Below are 22,774 nucleotides of genomic sequence, written 5' to 3'. Positions count from 1 at the left end.
AAATATATGCCTTTGGTGACGATGCCATAATGTGTTTTGTGAAGGGTCACAAGGAAGAAAGCCTTGTGCAGATGAACAATGATAGAATGCATCTTTTATCTATGAGTGTTTAATTAACAATGCTTTTGCAAGTCATGTATGATCAGTGCCTTGAGATGCTAGCATTATGGTCTTGAGAGGTCTGTTATTCCTCTTGGAATGAAATTGAAATGTCACATCTGTTAAGCTCAACTGCGATGAAGATCAGAAGGCTTGGCTAATGTACAAGCACTTCTGCCCGCTGCTTGTTTGTCTGATGAGAGAGTGGTGACGCTTCAAAGGAACGAGGAATGTCTTGCCTCATGACTTTTTCCTTTAACTCCAGGGTCCATACCGAATTCGTGCCTTGTGCTCAGTTTTATCGAAAGTTACACAATTTGTTTGCAGGAATAAATGCTGATATTCTTGCTTTCAGCAGTACCAACATTTTTTATGTAAAATTCAGTTAGTATGAGTATTCAGTTTTACTATTTTTTCAGTCGTCTGAAAATGAATTCGTCTCAGGCTGTTTTTCAGTCCGTTCGATCCACACGAATCTTAGCGCCTCGTTTGTCCTCCTTGGTTACGGTTCCGCGACGGGGTATAGCTCCATGACGCGTCATGTGTTTTCCCGCGCGTACGGATCGTTTTAGCTTTAGGTTCTACTCCCTCCGTTTCAAAATAGATGACCCAACTTTGTACTAACTTTAGTACAAAGTTGGGTTATCTATTTTGGAACGGAGGGAGTAGGTCCTAGTAGCTTAGATTTTTTGGATTGTTCGATGTCTTGTCTTTGGTGGCGGCGACGGCGATGCTGAATAAAGAAACTCCAGATTCTTTTCTGGCGAGACGATCGTATCTATGGTCAGCAATGGATTTGGAAACCAGCCGGTTCAAGCAGTGATATCGTGGCGACGACATCTTTGTGGTGGACATGTGTCCTTGTCGGCACGGAGCTTGGGAGATAGTCCAGGAGCAGATGTACATTGTGGTCTGCATTGATGACATTTGGAAGACGGAATGTGTGCTGAGTTCGTGGTTGATGGATGGTAGGTGTTGCCCCGGTCTGATTCGTTCAACGGCAATGGCCTTTACTTTTGATGAGCCACACTGGAGGTCCACAAAGCTGCATATCAGCGATGAAGATGCGTCGAGCTCGGGTGAGGAAGTGATCTGTCATTTTTTTCGTCGGTAGCTGCTATGGTGGTGCCGGAGGCAGGTGACGAAAGTTGGTGTCAAGCTCAGAGATGAGATGTTCAGCTTCTATTTGGTTTTGTCATGTCGGACTTTATCATGATTTGGTACTTTGATATTTATGATATGAATGATACATGTATTATCATGTGAAAAAAATGTGTTTTTGAATTTTTCTACTTAGTTTTGTGGGACGGCCGCTTTTTGTTCTATCTGAGGTGGAGATCGGCGTGGTTTGGTCGAGGCGGGCCGGAGACGGCGGAGGGAAAACGGGGGGCTCCTCACTGGTGATTAGCAGCGGAGATGGCGCGCAGTGTGTCCCCCCCAGGGAAGGACAGCTTGTAGGGAGAGGTGCTCGCCTGGAGAGGAGCTCGGCGGAGCTGCCCCGTCGCGCTCGCCACCAGGGGGAGGTAACTGAATCAATGTGATTTGATGTGACCAATCCTGAGGGCAAATATCCAACAGTGAAGAAACTGTAGAGTATCATTTGTCAGCTTGATTTTGCTGGCTTAGTTTGAATTAGTAATGGTCGTGATATTCCTGAGAGTTGAGTGCTTTCCTGCAGAATGTTTAGTGGATCATCTGAAAGTAGTTGATATGCACTAATTAACAAGGCAGTAGATGGTCTGAAACTAGTTATATGCAATGGGATCTAACCCTTGTTACTCTGTACTTTCATTTTTTGAGTCCATTTAGTCAGCACTTTTTTGTATCCAACGTGCGTCTAATCTATGTGTTTATACAAGCAGGGGGCGGCATGTAACCTGTTGAGTAACGTGATTGTATTAGGAAACATAGGTTAGACTAAGAAATATTCTGACTTGCCTTGTACTCCAACTAGATCATGTACTCCTATATATATGCCCACGAGAGGCTCAAGCAATACAACAAACTATTCCATCAAATCTCTCTCTCCCTTCTAACATGGTATCTATCGCAAGTCGATCCTAAACCCTAGCTGCCGCCGCTTCCGCACCTGCGCGCCGCCCCCGGGGATGTCGACCTCCATGACCGCCGCCGGGGGCCGCGCCGCCCGTACCTAGGGTTCGTCCGCCGGTCGCGTTGACCAGCTGCCCTAGAGAGTCTTTTTTCCGAGCCCTTGCTCCGGATTTTTTCGCTCTCTCGCCGGCCGTTTCGATCGGCGTTTTCTTTTCTGTTTTCCTATCTATGCTTGATCGGTTTGCGTCGCCCGCCGCCGCCGTCGACACCGAGCGCCTCTACTAAGACCCTGGCGCGACCAGCCGGCCTCTCCTCCGACCCGGCAGCCACGCGCGGCGAGGCGGCCCGCCAGGGCCAGCCATCTGAAAGTAGTGATATGCACTAATTAACAAGGCAGTAGATGGTCTGAAACTAGTTATATGCAATGGGACTTGTTTCCAGACAACCCTTGTTACTCTGTACTTTCATTTTTTGAGTCCATTTAGTCAGCACTTTTTTGTATCCAACGTGCGTCTAATCTATGTGTTTATACAAGCAGGGGGGCGGCATGTAACCCTCAACTCTTGTTTTCTGTAGTCATTTCAAAGCCAAGTGTGATGTTATACTAGATTATTTCAGTTTTCAAGCATGTCCCATAGATTATTCAGGTTTAGTAAATCTTTTTTCATTCTGGAAATGGTTTAGGGGAGGCTTGATGGTTTTCAGTAAATCCTTTTGTTTTCTGACATTTTGTTTAACAGATGTTTAGTATCGCTATGTTTTGCATTCAGGGTCAATTGAACAGTAAAAAATTAGAGCCGCATGATCTAATTTCTCTCTGAATTAATTTTTTGTATCTGGCCTTTTTTTTATTTGAGAACCAAAGCATAACTTATGCATTGGTAGTGGTACATTCAGAGATCATGGTGTGCCTGACACTAGGATGGACATCATCTAACAGCAAGTGATCTCATGACACCTTAGTTGCAGCTGCAATCCCATGCGCCAAGGAATTCTGCCCTCTTCTGACAACACTAACCTCCACCTTGGCAAAGAGTGTCTTCTGACGATTAATATCCATCAACAGAGAGTACCACAGTGATCTGCAAGTACTTCTGGCTGAGATTTCCTGTCCTACGCAAGAGCAGTCCACTTCAATGATTACTGGGCCTCTGAATATATTCGACAGTTCCGTCAGGCCCATCAGCGCCGCGCCGGCTTCGGCTTCTTCTACCGCCTTGCATTGGGGTAGCTGCCTCCCAGCCGATAAGCAGACAACCCCCAGGTGATCTCTCGCCACAGCACCTCCCCAGGCATTCCCAGACTCTGCTGAGAACGCGGCATCACAATTCAATTTTACTGTACCCTCAGGAGGAGCTTTCCACTTTGTTGCTGTTGTGACAGCCGATCTGTGTGCATTGCCGGCCAGCAAGGTGGAAGGCTGCTTCTCGCCTGGGGGTGAGTCTGCATGCGAGGCCTCCAGCAGGTCTTTCTCCAACCTAAGTAGGTGGTTGACGGCTCCCGAAACTGTATCTCTACCATCCCCATGAATAACATTATTCCTTAGGTGCCAGGATTTCCAAAGGATCAGTATTACTTCTCCGGGTATCCTCGGCCTGCGGGGCCAGGAGCATTTGCAGCCAATCACTACCGGTTCACCTGAACTCGCATTCTTTCGGAAGAGTCCAGGCCTCCCTCATAGTGGATCTCACTTCTAGTGCATGCAATCACCGCGTGGAATTCATCTTCTGTTTCCATCCCACAAATATCACACTTATCCTCCTTGGCCAGCGTTCTTCTCAGAGCATTGTGTTTAGTAGCAAGGGCCTTGGTGGCCACCCTCCACCCAAAATTTTTTATTCTCTCTGGGATGTCTTCCATATCACATCCCAGATACTTCTCTCCCCAGGGTCACTATTAGAACTTGAGGCTAACTCCTGCCCGTTGCGTTTCAGGGAGTCGACCAGTTTATATGCGCTTTTGACAGTGAACAACCCGGACTTCTCATAGTGCCATGCCACACAGTCCTCGCACTCGCCTCTGGGGATGCGAATTCTACATATCTCTTCTGCATCAAAAGGGTGGAAGAGCTGCCTAATCAGGTTTGTGTTCCACTCATTTGCTTCTGAGTTCATCAGCTGGCTCACCCATCTTAGCCTAGTTCCGCGGATGAAGCTAGCTGTTTTGAGGGCAACTTTCCTTGGTAGCCACTGGTCCCTCGTGATCTGAACTTTCTTGCCGTTCCCTATGCGCCAGATCAGCCCTTTCTTTAAAAGTTCGAGTCCAAACTCGATACCACGCCACATTGGGGAAGCATCAGACGCAAATACGGTGTCCAAAAGGTTTCCATTCGGGTATTATTTATTTTTTAGTACCCTTCCACATACCACCGTAGAGAGAATAATTTCCGCACAAATCTAATCTGCTGACGTATTCCGCAACGTGACATCACGCCACAGTCAAGCCTTTATTTGAATCGTTTTACTGTTCCACCTCAGCGCGTTTAGCGAGGCGGTTTCCTTGACACGTCTTGTCGAAGCAGAGATCGTGTCCCCTTATTCCGGGATTCTCATCAATACGGGTGTGGGTAACCCAACCGTGCCTTTTGATATGACTCTCTAATTGAAAGCGAGTCCCAAATGGTTACGGGGAGGGCTCTTGGTATTCAACTCCTTTATAAAGAGACCAAGGCTCGACTCCCTTTTCTTTCAATCCAATCGAATCCGCCCCTCGCCTCGAGTTCTAACACTCAAAGCTTCTAGTTTCAGGTGCTTCGGACCTTCGACGATGTCCGGTTCCGTCCTTCAAGGCCGGTGGGTGCCTTCCTCCGTTACGGAAGAAGACGTGCGAAAGCTGAGAGATGCCAGGTATCTAACCGGCAAAATCTCGCATAGGCTGCCTGCTCAAGGGCAGGAGATTCCTTCTCCCCAGCCCGGTGAGAGCGTGGTGTTCATATCTCACTTCCTTCGGGGGCTAGGCTTCCCGATTGATCCCTTTGTGAGAGGGCTGATGTTCTATTACGGGCTGGAATTCCACGACCTAGCTCCGGAGTCCATCCTCCAAATTTCATCATTCATTGTTGTGTGTGAATCCTCCTCCATATCACCCTGTTGGGGAACGTTGCAGAAAACAAAAATTTTCCTACTCGTTTCACCAAGATCATCTAGGAGTTCATCTAGCAACGAGTGATTAGATGCATCTACATACCTTTGTAGATCGCGCACGGAAGCGTTCAAAAGAACGGTGATGATGTAGTCGTACTCGACGTGATCCAAATCACCGATGACCAGCGCCGAACGGACGGCACCTCCGCGTTCAACACACGTACGGGACGGGAGACGTCTCCTCCTTCTTGATCCAGCAAGGGGGAAGGAGAGGTTGATGAAGATCCAGCAGCACGACGGCGTGGTGGTGGATGCAGGGCGTCACAGCAGCAGGGCTTCGCCGAGACTACAAGGGAGAGACCTAACGGGGGGAGGTGGAGGCGCCAGGGGCTGGTGTATAAAGTCCCTCCTCTCCCCCACTATATATAGGGGTGCCAAGGGGGGGTGGTGCGCAGCCTAGGAGATCCAATCTCCTAGGGCCGGCGGACAAGGGGAGGTTTCCCTCCCCCCCAAGGCACCTAGGGGTGCCTTCCACCACTAGGACTCCTCCTAGGGGGAAACCCTAGGCGCATGGGCCTATAGGGGCTGGTGCCCTTGGCCCATCTAGGCCAAGGCGCACCCCCTACAGACCATGTGCCCCCCCGGGACAGGTGGCCCCACCCGGTGGACCCCCGGGACCCTTCCGGTGGTCCCGGTACAATACCGATAACCCCGAAACTTGTCCCGATGCCCGAAATAGCACTTCCTATATATAATTCTTTACCTCCGGACCATTCCGGAACTCGTCGTGACGTCCGGGATCTTATCCGGGACTCCGAACAACATTCGGGTTTCTGCATATACATATCTTCATAACCCTAGCGTCACCGAACCTTAAGTGTGTAGACCCTACGGGTTCGGGAGACAAGCAGACATGACCGAGACGACTCTCCGGTCAATAACCAACAGCGGGATCTGGATACCCATGTTGGCTCCCACATGCTCCACGATGATCTCATCGGATGAACCACGATGTCGAGGATTTAATCAATCCCGTACGCTATTCCCTTTGTCTATCGATATGTTACTTGCCCGAGATTCGATCGTCGGTATCCCAATACCTCGTTCAATCTCGTTACCGGCAAGTCACTTTACTCGTACCGTAATGCATGATCCCGTGACCAGACACTTGGTCACTCTGAGCTCATTATGATGATGCATTACCGAGTGGGCCCAGTGATACCTCTCCGTCATACGGAGTGACAAATCCCAGTCTTGATCCATGTCACCCAACAGACACTTTCGGAGATGCCCGTAGTCTACCTTTATAGTCACCCAGTTACGTTGTGACGTTTGGCATACCCAAAGCACTCCTACGGTATCCGGGAGTTACACGATCTCATGGTCTAAGGAAAAGATACTTTGACATTGGAAAACTCTAGCAAACGAACTATACGATCTTGTGCTATGTTTAAGATTGGGTCTTGTCCATCACATCATTCTCCCAATGATGTGATCTCGTTATCAATGACATCCAGTGTCCATAGTCAGGAAACCATGACTATCTGTTGATCAACGAGCTAGTCAACTAGAGGCTCACTAGGGACATGTTGGTGTCTGTTATTCACACATGTATTACGATTTCCGAATAACACAATTATAGCATGAATAAAGACAATTATCATGAACAAGGAAATATAATAATAATGCTTTTATTATTGCCTCTAGGGCATATTTCCAACAGTCTCCCACTTGCACTAGAGTCAATAATCTAGTTACATTGTGATGAATCGAACACCCATGGAATTCTGGTGTTGATCATGTTTTGCTCTAGGGAGAGGTTTAGTCAACGGATCTGCTACATTCAGGTCCGTATGTACTTTACAAATCTCTATGTCTCCATCTTGAACATTTTCACGAATGGAGTTGAAGCGACGCTTGATGTGCCTTGTCTTCTTGTGAAACCTGGGCTCCTTGGCAAGTGCAATAGCTCCAGTGTTGTCACAGAAGAGCTTGATCGGCCCCGACGCATTGGGTATGACTCCTAGGTCGGTGATGAACTCCTTCACCCATATTGCTTCATGTGCTGCCTCCGAGGCTGCCATGTACTCCGCTTCACATGTAGATCCCGCCACGACGCTTTGCTTGCAACTGCACCAGCTTACTGCCCCACCATTCAAAATATACACGTATCCGGTTTGTGACTTAGAGTCATCCAGATCTGTGTCGAAGCTAGCGTCGACGTAACCCTTTACGACGAGCTCTTCGTCACCTCCATAAACGAGAAACATTTCCTTAGTCCTTTTCAGGTACTTCAGGATATTCTTGACCGCTGTCCAGTGTTCCTTGCCGGGATTACTTTGGTACCTTCCTACCAAACTGACGGCAAGGTTAACATCAGGTCTGGTACACAGCATGGCATACATAATAGAACCTATGGCTGAGGCATAGGGGATGACGCTCATCTCTTCTATATCTTCTGCCGTGGTCGGACATTGAGCTGAGCTCAATTTCACACCTTGTAACACAGGCAAGAACCCCTTCTTGGATTGATCCATATTGAACTTCTTCAATATCTTATCAAGGTATGTGCTTTGTGAAAGACCTATGAGGCGTCTCGATCTATCTCTATAGATTTTGATGCCTAATATATAAGCAGCTTCTCCAAGGTCCTTCATTGAAAAACTTTTATTCAAGTAGGCCTTGATGCTGTCCAAGAGTTCTATATCATTTCCCATCAACAGTATGTCATCTACATATAATATGAGAAATGCTACAGAGCTCCCACTCACTTTCTTGTAAACGCAGGCTTCTCCATAAGTCTGTGTAAACCCAAACGCTTTGATCATCTCATCAAAGCGAATGTTCCAACTCCGAGATGCTTGCACCAGCCCATAAATCGAGCGTTGGAGCTTGCACACTTTGTCAGCATTCTTAGGATCGACAAAACCTTCCGGCTGCATCATATACAATTCTTCCTTAAGGAAACCATTAAGGAATGCCGTTTTGACGTCCATTTGCCATATTTCGTAATCATAGAATGCGGCAATTGCTAACATGATTCGGACGGACTTCAGCTTCGCTACCGGTGAGAAAGTCTCATCGTAGTCAACCCCTTGAACTTGTCGATAACCCTTAGCGACAAGCCGAGCTTTATAGATGGTCACATTACCATCCGCGTCTGTCTTCTTCTTAAAGATCCATTTATTTTCTATGGCTCGCCGCTCAACGGGCAAGTCAGTCAAAGTCCATACTTTGTTTTCATACATGGATCCTATCTCGGATTTCATGGCTTCTAGCCATTTGTCGGAATCCGGGCCCGCCATCGCTTCTTCATAGTTCGAAGGTTCACCATTGTCTAACATCATGATTTCCAAGACAGGGTTGCCGTACCACTCTGGTGCGGAACGTGTCCTTGTGGACCTTCGAATTTCAGTAGGGGCTTGATCAGAAGTATCTCGATCATTGTCATTAACTTCCTCTCCAGTCGGTGTAGGCACCTCAGGAACATTTTCTTGAGTTGCGCCATTTTCCGGTTCAAGAGGTAATACTTCATCAAGCTCTACTTTCCTCCCACTTACTTCTTTCGAGAGAAACTCTTTCTCCAGAAAGGACCCATTCTTGGCAACAAAGATCTTGCCTTCGGATCTGAGGTAGAAGGTGTACCCAATAGTTTCTTTTGGGTATCCTATGAAGACGCATTTTTCCGACTTGGGTTTGAGCTTTTCAGGTTGAAGTTTCTTGACATAAGCATCGCATCCCCAAACTTTTAGAAACGACAGCTTAGGTTTCTTCCCAAACCATAATTCATACGGTGTCATCTCAACGGATTTCGACGGAGCCCTATTTAAAGTGAATGCGGCAGTCTCTAAAGCATAGCCCCAAAAAGAAAGCGGTAAATCGGTAAGAGACATCATAGATCGCACCATATCTAACAGAGTGCGATTACGACGTTCGGACACACCATTACGCTGAGGTGTTCCAGGCGGCGTGAGTTGTGAAACTATTCCACATTTTCTTAAGTGTGCCCCAAACTCGTGACTCAAGTATTCTCCTCCACGATCTGATCGTAGAAACTTGATTTTCCTGTCACGTTGATTTTCAACCTCACTCTGAAATTCCTTGAACTTTTCAAAGGTTTCAGACTTGTGTTTCATTAAGTAGATATACCCATACCTACTTAAATCATCAGTGAGGGTGAGAACATAACGATAGCCACCGCGAGCCTCAACACTCATCGGACCGCACACATCAGTATGTATGATTTCCAATAAGTCGGTTGCTCGCTCCATTGTTCCTGAGAACGGAGTCTTGGTCATTTTACCCATAAGGCATGGTTCGCACGTGTCAAATGATTCATAATCAAGAGACTCTAAAAGTCCATCAGCATGGAGCTTCTTCATGCGTTTGACACCTATGTGACCAAGGCGGCAGTGCCACAAGTATGTGGGACTATCATTATCAACCTTACTTCTTTTGGTACTCACATTATGAACATGTGTAGCATCACGTTCGAGATTCATAAAGAATAAACCATTCACCATAGGAGCATGACCATAAAACATATCTCTCATAAAAATGGAACAACCATTATTCTCAGATTTAAAAGAGTAGCCATCTCGAATTAAACGAGATCCCGATACAATGTTCATGCTCCAAGCTGGCACTAAATAACAATTATTAAGGTTTAAAACTAATCCCGAAGGGAGATGCAGAGGTAGCGTGCCGACGGTGATCACATTGACCTTGGAACCATTCCCGACATGCATCGTCACCTCGTCCTTTGCCAGTTTCCGCTTATTCCGCAGCCCCTGCTTTGAGTTACAAATGTGAGCAACTGCACCGGTATCAAATACCCAGGAGCCACTACGGGCACTAGTAAGGTACACATCAATTACATGTATATCACATATACCTTTGGTTTTGCCGGCCTTCTTATCCGCTAAGTACTTAGGGCAGTTCCGCTTCCAGTGACCGCTTCCCTTGCAATAAAAGCACTCAGTCTCGGGCTTGGGTCCATTCTTTGGCTTCTTCCCGGCAGCTTGCTTGCCGGGCGCGGCAACCTCCTTGCCGTCCTTCTTGAAGTTCTTTTTACCCTTGCCTTTCTTGAACTTAGTGGTTTTATTGACCATCAACACTTGATGTTCCTTCCTGACTTCTACCTCCGCTGATTTCAGCATAGCAAATACTTCAGGAATGGTCTTTTCCATCCCCTGCATATTGAAGTTCATCACAAAGCTCTTGTAGCTTGGTGGAAGCGACTGGAGGATTCTGTCAATGACCGCATCATCCGGGAGATTAACTCCCAGCTGAGTCAAGCGGTTATGCAACCCAGACATAGTGAGTATGTGCTCACTGACAGAACTGTTTTCCTCCATCTTACAGCTGAAGAATTTGTCGGAGACTTCATATCTCTCGACCCGGGCATGAGCTTGGAAAACCATTTTCAGCTCTTCGAACATCTCATATGCTCCATGTCTCTCAAAACGCTTTTGGAGCCCCGGCTCTAGGCTGTAAAGCATGCCGCACTGAACGAGGGAGTAGTCATCGAAACGTGCCTGCCAAGCGTTCATAACATCTTGTTCTGCAGGGAGAACGGGTGCGTCACCAAGCGGTGCTTGTAGGACATAATCTTTCTTGGCAGCTATGAGGATGATCCTCAGGTTCCGGACCCAGTCCGTATAGTTGCTGCCATCGTCTTTCAGCTTAGTTTTCTCTAGGAACGCGTTGAAGTTGAGGACTACGTTGGCCATTTGATCTACAAGACATATTGCAAAGATTTTAGACTAAGTTCATGATAATTAAGTTCAACTAATCAAATTATTAGTGAACTCCCACTTATATTAGACATCCCTCTAGTCATCTAAGTATTACATGATCTGAGTTAAACTAGACCGTGTCCGATCATCACGTGAGACAGACTAGTCAACATCGGTGAACATCTTCATGTTGATCGTATCTTCTATACGACTCATGCTCGACCTTTCGGTCTTCTGTGTTCCGAGGCCATGTCTGTACATGCTAGGCTCGTCAAGTCAACCTAAGTGTTTGCATGTGTAAATCTGTCTTACACCCGTTGTATGTGAATGTCTGAATAAAACACCCGATCATCACGTGGTGTTTTGAAACAGCGAACTGTCGCAACGGTGCACAGTTAGGGGGAACACTTCTTGAATTTATTGTGAGGGATCATCTTATTTACTACCGTCGTTCTAAGTAAACAAGATGCAAAACATGATAAACATCACATGCAATCAAATAATAAACGTGACATGATATGGCCAATATCACATAGCTCCTTTGATCTCCATCTTGGGGCTCCATGATCATCTTGTCACCGGCTTGACACCATGATCTCCATCATCGTGTCTCCATGAAGTTGCTCGCCAACTATTACTTCTACTACTATGGCTAACGCGTTTAGCAATAAAGTAAAGTAATTTACATGGCGTTTCTTGATGACACGCAGGTCATATAAAAGAATAAAGACAACTCCTATGGCTCCTGCCGGTTGTCATACTCATCGACATGCAAGTCGTGATTCCTATTACAATAGCATGAACATCTCATACATCACATATAGATCATTCATCATTCATCACAACTTTGGCCATATCATATCACAAACCACTTGCTGCAAAAACAAGTTAGACGTCCTCTAATTGTTGTTGCAAGTTTTACGTGGCTGAATTAGGGTTCTAGCAAGAACGTTTTCTTACCTACGTTAAAGCCACAACGTGATTTGTCAACTTCTATTTACCCTTCATAAGGACCCTGTTCATCGATTCCGCTCCAACTAAAGTAGGAGAGACAGACACCCGCCAGCCACCTTATGCAACTAGTGCATGTTAGTCGGTGGAACCGGTCTCACGTAAGCGTACGTGTAAGGTTGGTCCGGGCCGCTTCATCCCACAATACCGCTGAAGCAAGAAAGGACTAGTAACAGCAAGAAAGTTGACAAATCTACGCCCACAACAAATTGTGTTCTACTCGCGCAAGAAGAACTACGCATAGACCTAGCTCATGATGCCACTGTTGGGGAACGTTGCAGAAAACAAAAATTTTCCTACTCATTTCACCAAGATCATCTAGGAGTTCATCTAGCAACGAGTGATTAGATGCATCTACATACCTTTGTAGATCGCGCACGGAAGCGTTCAAAAGAACGGTGATGATGTAGTCGTACTCGACGTGATCCAAATCACCGATGACCAGCGCCGAACGGACGGCACCTCCGCGTTCAACACACGTACGGGACGGGAGACGTCTCCTCCTTCTTGATCCAGCAAGGGGGAAGGAGAGGTTGATGAAGATCCAGCAGCACGACGGCGTGGTGGTGGATGCAGGGCGTCACAGCAGCAGGGCTTCGCCGAGACTACAAGGGAGAGACGTAACGGGGGGAGGTGGAGGCGCCAGGGGCTGGTGTATAAAGTCCCTCCTCTCCCCCACTATATATAGGGGTGCCAAGGGGGGGTGGTGCGCAGCCTAGGAGATCCAATCTCCTAGGGCCGGCGGCCAAGGGGAGGTTTCCCTCCCCCCCAAGGCACCTAGGGGTGCCTTCCACCACTAGGACTCCTCCTAGGGGGAAACCCTAGGCGCATGGGCCTATAGGGGCTGCTGCCCTTGGCCCATCTAGGCCAAGGCGCACCCCCTACAGCCCATGTGGCCCCCCGGGACAGGTGGCCCCACCCGGTGGACCCCCGGGACCCTTCCGGTGGTCCCGGTACAATACCGATAACCCCGAAACTTGTCCCGATGCCCGAAATAGCACTTCCTATATATAATTCTTTACCTCCGGACCATTCCGGAACTCCTCGTGACGTCCGGGATCTCATCCGGGACTCCGAACAACATTCGGGTTTCTGCATATACATATCTTCATAACCCTAGCGTCACTGAACCTTAAGTGTGTAGACCCTACGGGTTCGGGAGACAAGCAGACATGACCGAGACGACTCTCCGGTCAATAACCAATAGCGGGATCTGGATACCCATGTTGGCTCCCACATGCTCCACGATGATCTCATCGGATGAACCACGATGTCGAGGATTTAATCAATCCCGTACGCTATTCCCTTTGTCTATCGATATGTTACTTGCCCGAGATTCGATCGTCGGTATCCCAATACCTCGTTCAATCTCGTTACCGGCAAGTCACTTTACTCGTACCGTAATGCATGATCCCGTGACCAGACACTTGGTCACTCTGAGCTCATTATGATGATGCATTACCGAGTGGGCCCAGTGATACCTCTCCGTCATACGGAGTGACAAATCCCAGTCTTGATCCATGTCACCCAACAGACACTTTCGGAGATGCCCGTAGTCTACCTTTATAGTCACCCAGTTACGTTGTGACGTTTGGCATACCCAAAGCACTCCTACGGTATCCGTAAGTTACACGATCTCATGGTCTAAGGAAAAGATACTTTGACATTGGAAAACTCTAGCAAACGAACTATACGATCTTGTGCTATGTTTAAGATTGGGTCTTGTCCATCACATCATTCTCCCAATGATGTGATCTCGTTATCAATGACATCCAGTGTCCATAGTCATGAAACCATGACTATCTGTTGATCAACGAGCTAGTCAACTAGAGGCTCACTAGGGACATGTTGGTGTCTGTTATTCACACATGTATGACGATTTCCGAATAACACAATTATAGCATGAATAAAGACAATTATCATGAACAAGGAAATATAATAATAATGCTTTTATTATTGCCTCTAGGGCATATTTCCAACACACCCCTCACTTCGGATTGTGGCTTAGAACCTTCAAGGTGGAGCCGAAGATGATCGAGGGGCAGCACGCTGAGTGCGGAGGAGCTATCATAAGCAAGATAGCCGGCGCTCCATGGCCCGAGAGCACTTTCCAAGAAGAGTTCGGCTTATGGCAACGGGACTGGTTTTACATCACAGCCCCCAGGGGCACCACATGGGTGGCGCCACCTGCTTTTCGCTCGGGTCCCCCACCACGGCGAGCATCATGGGTCAATGAAGGGCTTATATGGGGGCCGTCCAAAGACGTGCCCCTTCTGTAGGACCGCATTCGAGATCTCCCAGAAAGAGATATTAACTTGACCATGGTGGCGCAAGTTATGCTGATTCACCGCACGCTGCCCTGCAAACGTCGCCCTCTTCGCCTGTGGGGATTTAATCCGGAGGGACCGCGAGTCCTCCAACACTTTATGGGTGCGACGCCCGTGGAGATGTACAAATTGTTCTTCGGACCACAAGCAAGGTGTCCGGACTTGTCCGAGGACGCAGGCCTGAGCTGCAATCGCCCGGATGCTAAGGTAAGTAGCCCCGTATTTGGACACACCATCCGTATTTTCATCATAAAGTTGCCCTTTAATAGAGCTAACCTTTGAACAGGAGTGGATAGCGAAGGCAAAGATTATCAGGTGTCCAGCCCCCCTGTCCGAGACCGCGCCGGATCTTGTGTTAACCAGGATGCTGGAGATTACGCTTTCGGCAGAGGGTGAAGAGGGGCGTCAAGGAGCTACCGCCTCCACGAAGGAGACTGTCAGGAAGGAAGGAATCGAGAATCCCCCCAACCTGGGAAAGAAAAGGAATGCCTCTGAAGACCCGGAGGGGATAGCCTCGAAACGGGGGAAGAGATCTTTGTTAGAGGATCCGGCGTCGGAGACTGCCCCGGCCGCATTGCGCCCTCAAGGGGATCAGTTTTCCTCCGAGCCGTAAGTAAAGAGAGGGATTCAAAAATTAGTGGTATCCCTGTTTTATTTCTGAGGAAGATAACCAAAATATTACCTTGCAGTTCGGACCTCAACCCTTCTCAGCAGAGCTCGTCTTCGGGGGATCTTCATCCGGAAATGATGGAGAGCGAAACGCCTCCCCTAGCTGCACCCACTTACGAGGCAGGCGACCCCGAGGTGTCGTCCCGGCGGGTTTCTCCAAGTCCGGATCTTCAAAAAGGTCGTCGGGCTAGTCCGGTGCCCTCTGGTGCGCGGTCGGAGAGGCTGAAGGATCTGCTTGGGCGAGCGTCCGTCTCAGAAGAACACCGTATGTTGATGAACACGGTGATAGGAAGGATTTCATCCGCGGAAAGCGGGTTGTACGAGGCCACCAAGAGTTTACTGACAGGCTTTGAGGTACGTGAAAAGGTGTACCTTTTGGTAGAGCCGCATAAAATGCGCCCTGTATAAATAGTAGCCCCTGAGACTCTGTGTGTCGTCAAGAATGATGGCGCACAGAGGATCAAAACCCCAGGTATAAAATATCACCTTTTTGTGAAGGTGGCGAGGCATTCGGTGGCTAGCCGGACTGATGAATCTGCCGAGCTAAAGCGGCAACTTGACGTGGCGGATGCCGATATCACGCTTGTAAATAAGCGGCTAGACGAGACACAAGGTATGCTCCACAGATATCTGATAAGAGGAGTTCGATGTTCGTGCCTTACAATATATGTGCTTATTGCAGATGGTGCTACTGCCGTGGAGAACCTGCGGGCGGAACTTGCCTGAGCCAAGGAGCAAGCAAGGAAAAGTGATGCGGCTGCCGTTAAGGCGGCTGAAAAGCTGAAAGCCGAACAGGCTGCTCACTGCCAGAGTAAGAAGGTAATAGCCGAGATGGCCATAAAATTGATGGATGCTACCGATTGCTGTAAATTTCTTGAACAAGAAGGAAGGACGGCGCAGGAGGACCTTGAGAAGATCACTGCCGAGACCAAGGATGCTCGCTCTTCCATGAGAGCTATGAAGGAGGAGCTGCGTCAGGCCGGAGATATCACGGCTGGAAAGCCTTATATGCTGCGGATGAAGTTCGGGGATCCTAGGTATGCTCCGTTAGACCGGCAGTGGAGTGCGGAAAACACTTATCTGGATGTGGCAGCGAGTGGGGCGGACGCAACCAAGCACTTCCGAGGCCGAGGTGACCATAAATTGGAAGAACTTTTTTGGTCACAGTTCCATAATCCAGAACGCCCACTTTCGGTATCCGACCGTTTGGCTGCCTTTGCGGAGCTGAACAGGTTATCCGGACTCGCCATGAAGTATGTTGCGAGTCGTTTGTGGCCGGGGGAGCCAGAGCCGAAGAGTTATTTTGAATTGGTGCAGCAGTTCCTTGGTTCTGTGCCGCATGTTGATGCGATGAAGAGGTCGGCGTGCATAGGGGATGCACAAATGGTTCTTGCTCGTGTCAAAACATACTGGGCGGATATGAATGCCAGTATTGTTGCATCCAGAGATTCGGACGAAAGCCGAGTACCTGCCAAGCACTTCTTTGAGGAAGTTCTTCCGGACGCTCATTTAATAGAAGCGCAGTGCTCGAAGGATGTAGTGTTCGAATAGCATGTGCTATTGTAAAAGGAATATTTTGATAGAATATAAAAGCTTTTTATACTTGTGCTTGCAAGAATTATAATACCTCCTGTGCGGCCGTTTTTAATGTATATGTGTACATAACCTGAAAGATGGCAGTCGTTGGCTTCAGCCCCCACGCATAAAATGCGGGGGTGTTCGCAAAAAGGCGCTTTTTCACACTTAATCCAACGTCTTGGTCCTACAAAGGAGGTGATAGCATGGCGAACTAGGCAACCAGACTATAATGCTTTATCACTTTCACTTAGCCATTGGAGTTTGACAGTGGGGCTACTTAATAGCCCCTAGGAGCACCGCGCTCGCCCGAATTCGAGGCGCGTGTGTGCCTGACCGGAAAGCGGTCCTTCATTAATGCGGAGGAATCCTAAAGATTCCGAGAGTCATCGAGTGGTTGACCAGTCTCTCGCTATACCATGACAGTCAGTTTTCGGCTTTCTCTACTGAGGTGCTCGCCTGGCCGAACCGGGGCACAATCGCAGTAGTTCTCCTGGTGCCGCCTTAGCCGATAGAGCGGAACGTAAGGCAGCAAAACACAGGAGCCGAGCAAACCCAACATTTGACCAAAGACATGATTCGGAGCTGATGCATATAAGGCCAAACTCGCGACGCCGAACACTCCCTAAGGTATTCGGTCTTTTATGAAGACGGGCCGAAACAGAGCCCTTGGTAAAAAAGCCCCTGGTGTCCAGGTACGCGCAAAATTCTGGCATGGCCACATGCCAAGACGCCAGCCTCCTCCTCGGTTATAGCGAAAACCGGGGGATGTTGGCAACAAGAGACAGTAAAAAAGGTTTACGTAGGGTCTTAATCTGAAAAGAATCCTTGAAACGGGTCCCTACTGCACGTCTGCGCCTGTGTCTCCATTGTGCCGTATCCTGGACGGGCGTAGCACGGTGTTCGTCTGCGAGAAAGAGGAACTTTAGTAACAAAACATGCGAGAAATCTATATTAGAATAAACAAAATATAGTTGGAGCAATAAGTGAGCCGTATTGTCACCTGGCGTGAATACGCGGAGTCCCTTGTACAGGGTTATGCGGCTATTAAGCCCATGTAAGTTGACGCCGGACTCGTCGAGCCGTGTCCGGGATAGTAGGTCTGAACTAGAGTGCGGCTGTCCAGGCTGCCGCACCATAACCCGTACTTTGGGGGTCAATTGATATTCCCCTGTAATGAGATGATGCCTCGTGGGCCGGGCATTTTAAGTGTAAGGGATGCGTAATGCGGTATTGCGTTAAAGCGGGCGAAAGCTTCACATCCCAGTAGCGCTTGATAGCGACTCACGAATGGGGCGATGTGGAAGGTTAGCTTTTCGCTTCGGAAGTTGTCGGGTGAGCCGAACATGACTTCTAACGAAAGGGAACCCATGCTCTGGGTATCTGGGCCTGGCGTGACTCCTTGAAAGGAAGTGTTGCCATGGCGGATTATAGCTGGGTTTACCCCTAGTTTGCGAATTGTGTCCTGATACAACAGGTTTAAGTCACTGCCGCCGTCCATAAGGACTCTTGTAAATTGCAGTCCGTCAATAACCGGATTTAAGACCAAGGCAGTCCAGCCTGCGTTCCGGACCCCTCTGGAGTAATCATGACAATCAAAGGTGATTGGTTGTAACAACCAGTGGCGGTGCTCCTCTGGGGCTGGTCGTTTGGCGTATGTCTTCGTGGGTGCCGTTTTATTTTTCCCTTTTGTCATCTGAAGTGAATTTACTGCTTTGACTTCTTGTGGGAACTTCTTTTGTTCTCCGGTGTTCTGCTTGTGGGGGGCGTCGTCATCCTCACTAGGTGTGTCGAGCCCCTTGTGTTCGGCGTTGAGTTTACCAGACTGTTTGAAGACCCAACAATCTTTGTGGGTATGGTTTGCAGGTCTCCCGGGGGTACTGTGGATTTGACATATTTTGTCCAGGATTTTTCTGAGGTTAGACAGCTCGTCCCTGTCATGTTTGGGTGGTGGTTTTTTCTGGGTTTGCCGAGAGCTTTTGAATCCGGCGTTGACCGCCGTGCTCATTGGGCTATTATCCTTGATCCGGCGATGTTCTTTGTTACGGCGCGGTTTCCTGTTTCCAACTCTGAGTTCGGATGTACTCGGGTCGCTGGTGCTGCTTCTTGCCAACCAGCTATCCTCTCCTGCGCAAAACCGGGTCATGAGGCTTGTTAATGCGGCCATTGTTCTTGTCTTTTCTTGGCCGAGTTGTCTGGCGAGCCATTCGTCTCGGACGCTATGTTTGAAAGCTGCTAGGGCCTCGGCGTCCGGACAGTCGACTATCTGATTCTTTTTAGTAAGGAATCTGTTCCAGAGTTTCCGGGCTGACTCTCCAGGCTGCTGAGTTATATGACTGAGATCATCCGCATCCGGAGTTCGGACATAGGTCCCTTGAAAATTTGCCCGGAAAGCGTCCTTGAGCGCTTCCCAACTTCCTATGGTGTTTCCGAGAAGGCTTTTAAGCCAATGCCGGGCTGGCCCTTTGAGTTTAAGGGGTAAGTATTTTATGGCGTGAAGGTCATCTCCTCTGGCCATGTGTATGTGAAGGATATAGTCCTCGATCCAGACTCCGGGGTCTGTTGTTCCGTCGTATGCTACTATGTTCACGGGCTTGAATCCCGCTGGGAATTCGTGATCCAGCACCTCATCGGTAAAACATAGGGGATGTGCGGCGCCCCTGTATGTAGGTGTGCCGCGATGTTCGGATATTTTTTGCGTTGCATTGCTCGCTGGAGCTTGCTTTCTTGGCCTGTATATGGATCTAGTTGGGCCAGTTTTTTGATGCGAATCCTTAGGCGGATCGCGCGCCGTATTGAGTGCGGCGCCCTTTGTCGCTTGAGACCGATCGTGGGGTCGTCTATCCGACCTGGTGGCTTCCTTATTTTTTGACTGTGGGGGTTTTATGGCCTCTTCGTCAAATTTCGGTAGTAGTTTCCGTTTCGGATAGCTCTTTGTGTGACGACTGTTGCCGTACTTGTGTGCGGTATTGAGTACTTTGCCCCATCTGATTCTGAGTGCATCTTCCGCTGTTTTTAACCTCCGCTTCTGCTTTTTCAGGCTACGTGCAGTGGCAATGAGCCTTTGGTGGAAGTTCTGATGTTCCAGCAATTTGTCCGGCGTGAGGTCGTCCGGACTATTATCTTTTCCGAAGATTGGTTGTTCGGATTGTCCGCCCTGTTTGGACGGTTGCTCGATGGCATGTTCGTCTTCCGTTGATTCGTCCTGCTCTGTGGCTGGGTCTTTGTCGAGGTGGGGCTTGGCGTGGCGCTTACGTCGCCGCTTTGATTGTTTTTCGAGGGAGCGATCCCTGGTTGCGCCCTTTTGATCCTCGTTATCATTTCTTTTAGGTGTGTCCACCATGTATACATCGTATGATGAGGTGGCTTTCCAGTGCCCTATAGGTGCTGGTTCTTGGTCATCTCCTCCATCGGCGTCCATACCGTCAATGTCTTCGGAGTCGAGGTCGAGCATGTCGGTTATATCATCGACAGTGGCTATAAAGTGGGTGGTGGGTGGGTTTCGAATTTCTTCGTCATCCGCATCCCATCCCTGCTGACCATAGTCCGGCCAGGGCTCTCCTGACAAAGAGAGAGACTTTAGTGAGTCTAGGATATCGCCAAAGGGCGAGTGCTGAAAGACGTCTGCGGCTGTGAACTCCATGATCGGAGCCCAATCGGGTTCGATCATGAGAGGTGCAGAATATTCGGAGTCCGGAATGGAGTCCGGCACGTTGGAGTCACGGGCCTTGCAAAGGACTAGGCTGATATTCGGCTTTATCTCCGTAGAGATTGCGGCTCCTGGGGCAGCGTCCAACCGTCCGTCCCTGACTAGCGCAGTCGGCTCCGAGTTAATGGTCGGAGCGGACACCTGAGCGGCGCTCTGGGCGCTGTCCGGCGGCAGAGCTAGATCATGCCCATCGAGACAGTGCGGCACGCTCGGCCGTGGCTCGAATCCATCGAAGATCAAGTCCCCGCGGATGTCGGCCGTGTAGTTTAAGCTTCCAAACCTGAACTGATGGCCAGGGGCGTAGCTTCCGATCTGCTCCAGATGGCCAAGCGAGTTGGCCCGCAGTGCGAAGCCGCCGAATACGAAGATCTGTCCGGGGAGAAAAGTCTCACCCTGGACTGCGTCGTGGTTGACGATTGAAGAAGCCATCGGGCCTAACGGTGACGACACAGAGGAACTCTCAATGAAAGCACCAATGTCGGTGTAAAAACCGGCGGATCTCGGGTAGGGGGTCCCGAACTGTGCGTCTAGGCGGATGGTAACAGGAGACAAGGGACACGATGTTTTTACCCAGGCTCGAGCCCTCTCGGTGGAGGTAAAACCCTACTCCTGCTTGATTAATATTGATGATATGGGTAGTACAAGAGTTGATCTACCACGAGATCGGAGAGGCTAAACCCTAGAAGCTAGCCTATGGTATGATTGTTGTTTGTCCTATGGACTAAAACTCTCCGGTTTATATAGACACCGGAGAGGGCTAGGGTTACACAGAGTCGGTTACAATGGGAGGAGATCTTCATATCGTATCGCCAAGTTTGCCTTCCACGACAAGGAAAGTCCCTATCCGGACACGGGACGAAGTCTTCAATCTTGTATCTTCATAGTCCGGGAGTCCGGCCAAAGGTCATAGTCCGGCCATCCGGACACCCCCTAATCCAGGACTCCCTCAAGACGTATGAAAAGCTTAGAGGACTGCCAAATGTCGTTGATGAAGTTCCATCAAATGTAGCTGATGCAACTGCAACAGAGGCAACATCCGCACAACTATTGAGCAAGGGTGTCAGGCTAGGAAAGTTGTTGGAGGACATGGAGGATCAGGTGGTCCGTTGGGATCTATTGGCGGATTTCTGGGCAGAGATGCTGGTGTATATCGCCCCATCTGATAATGTGGCTGGTCACATTGAACTTCTTGCTGAAGGTGGCGAGTTTGTGACGCACGTCTGGGTGCTGCTTATGCATGCTGGCATCCTGGAGCGGCCTGCTGCTACTGCAATACCCTAGATGAAGGAGAGCAAGATGGCCTAAAGGTGATCGAGGTAGGAGCTACACTCGGTCGACGCATGTCCTCTACGATTTATGTAATCAAGACGTTGCGTTTGTGATGACTCTGCGCTTGTTAATCTGGTGTAAGACTGCGATTATTGTGTGTTGTACTTCCTTTGTGAAACTCTATTATCTGTTGTATGCTTGTACTAGTACATTCTCATATATGGCATGGTTGTGCGTGTGCCATGGGTCTATTGCATCCGGCTGGAGCAGGATTTTGTGGCTTTTGTAGCACAACGCTCGTGATGTTATTGTTGTGAACTTGCTTTGTTGGGGTGTTAATTGTTTTCATTGCACTAGAAGTTTTGTACTCCCGTGCTTTTGGAGGATAATAACATATTTTGGTTAGTCAGTTTGGTTGCTTCAGATTCTTCGCTTGCAGCTTCTACCGGTGCCAGTTCGACCCAGTCGACGGAGGGGAAAATGAAGCAGCTGGAGTGCCCCAATTAATTTCCTAAAACCATCAGATCAACCGTAGTAACAAAATAATAAAGCAGCAACTACTCCTATTTGTCTGCCTTGTGTGCCATGGCTGGCTGTACAGTATCTCTGTGGAAGCCCTCGGCTCGCCCGAGGGTTAATTAAGCAGAGGCTAATGTTATGTGTAAATATATGCCTTTGGTGACGATGCCATAATGTGCTTTGTGGAGGGTCACAAGGAAGAAAGCCTTGTGCAGATGAACAATGATAGAATGCATCTTTTATCTATGAGTGTTTAATTAACAATGCTTTTGCAAGTCATGTATGATCAGTGCCTTGAGATGCTAGCATGATGGTCTTGAGAGGTCTGTTGTTCCTCTTGGAATGAAATTGAAATGTCACATCTGTTAAGCTCAACTGCGATGAAGATCAGAAGGCTTGGCTAATGTACAAGCACTTCTGCCCGCTGCTTGTTTGTCTGATGAGAGAGTGGTGACGCTTCAAAGGAACGAGGAATGTCTTGCCTCATGACTTTTTCCTTTAACTCCAGGGTCCATACCGAATTCGTGCCTTGTGCTCAGTTTTATCGGAAGTTACACAATTTGTTTGCAGGAATAAATGCTGATATTCTTGCTTTCAGCAGTACCAACATTTTTCATGTAAAATTCAGTTAGTATGAGTATTCAGTTTTACTATTTTTTCAGTCGTCTGAAAATGAATTCGTCTCAGGCTGTTTTTCAGTCCGTTCGATCCACACGAATCTTA

At 48.6% G+C, this 22,774-nt stretch overlaps 1 protein-coding gene across 1 annotated transcript in view; it reads left to right on the top strand.

Annotated features, from left to right (window-relative positions):
• The window catches only part of LOC123072195 (uncharacterized), a 31,808-nt gene extending 10,033 nt beyond the window's left edge, over positions 1-21,775 (top strand). Inside the window, exon 3 of the mRNA XM_044495761.1 lies at positions 21,234-21,775. Coding sequence (XP_044351696.1) covers positions 21,234-21,544 — 311 coding nt within the window. The 3' untranslated portion in view covers positions 21,545-21,775. The remainder of the gene's footprint in view (positions 1-21,233) is intronic.
• Positions 21,776-22,774: the final 999 nt, after the last annotated feature.

The sequence above is a fragment of the Triticum aestivum genome, chromosome 3B (assembly GCF_018294505.1).
Source record: "Triticum aestivum cultivar Chinese Spring chromosome 3B, IWGSC CS RefSeq v2.1, whole genome shotgun sequence".
In the NCBI taxonomy this organism is placed as follows: Eukaryota; Viridiplantae; Streptophyta; class Magnoliopsida; order Poales; family Poaceae; genus Triticum; species Triticum aestivum.
Note: the sequence above shows the minus strand (reverse complement) of the source record. Positions and strands in the feature narration are given on the sequence as shown.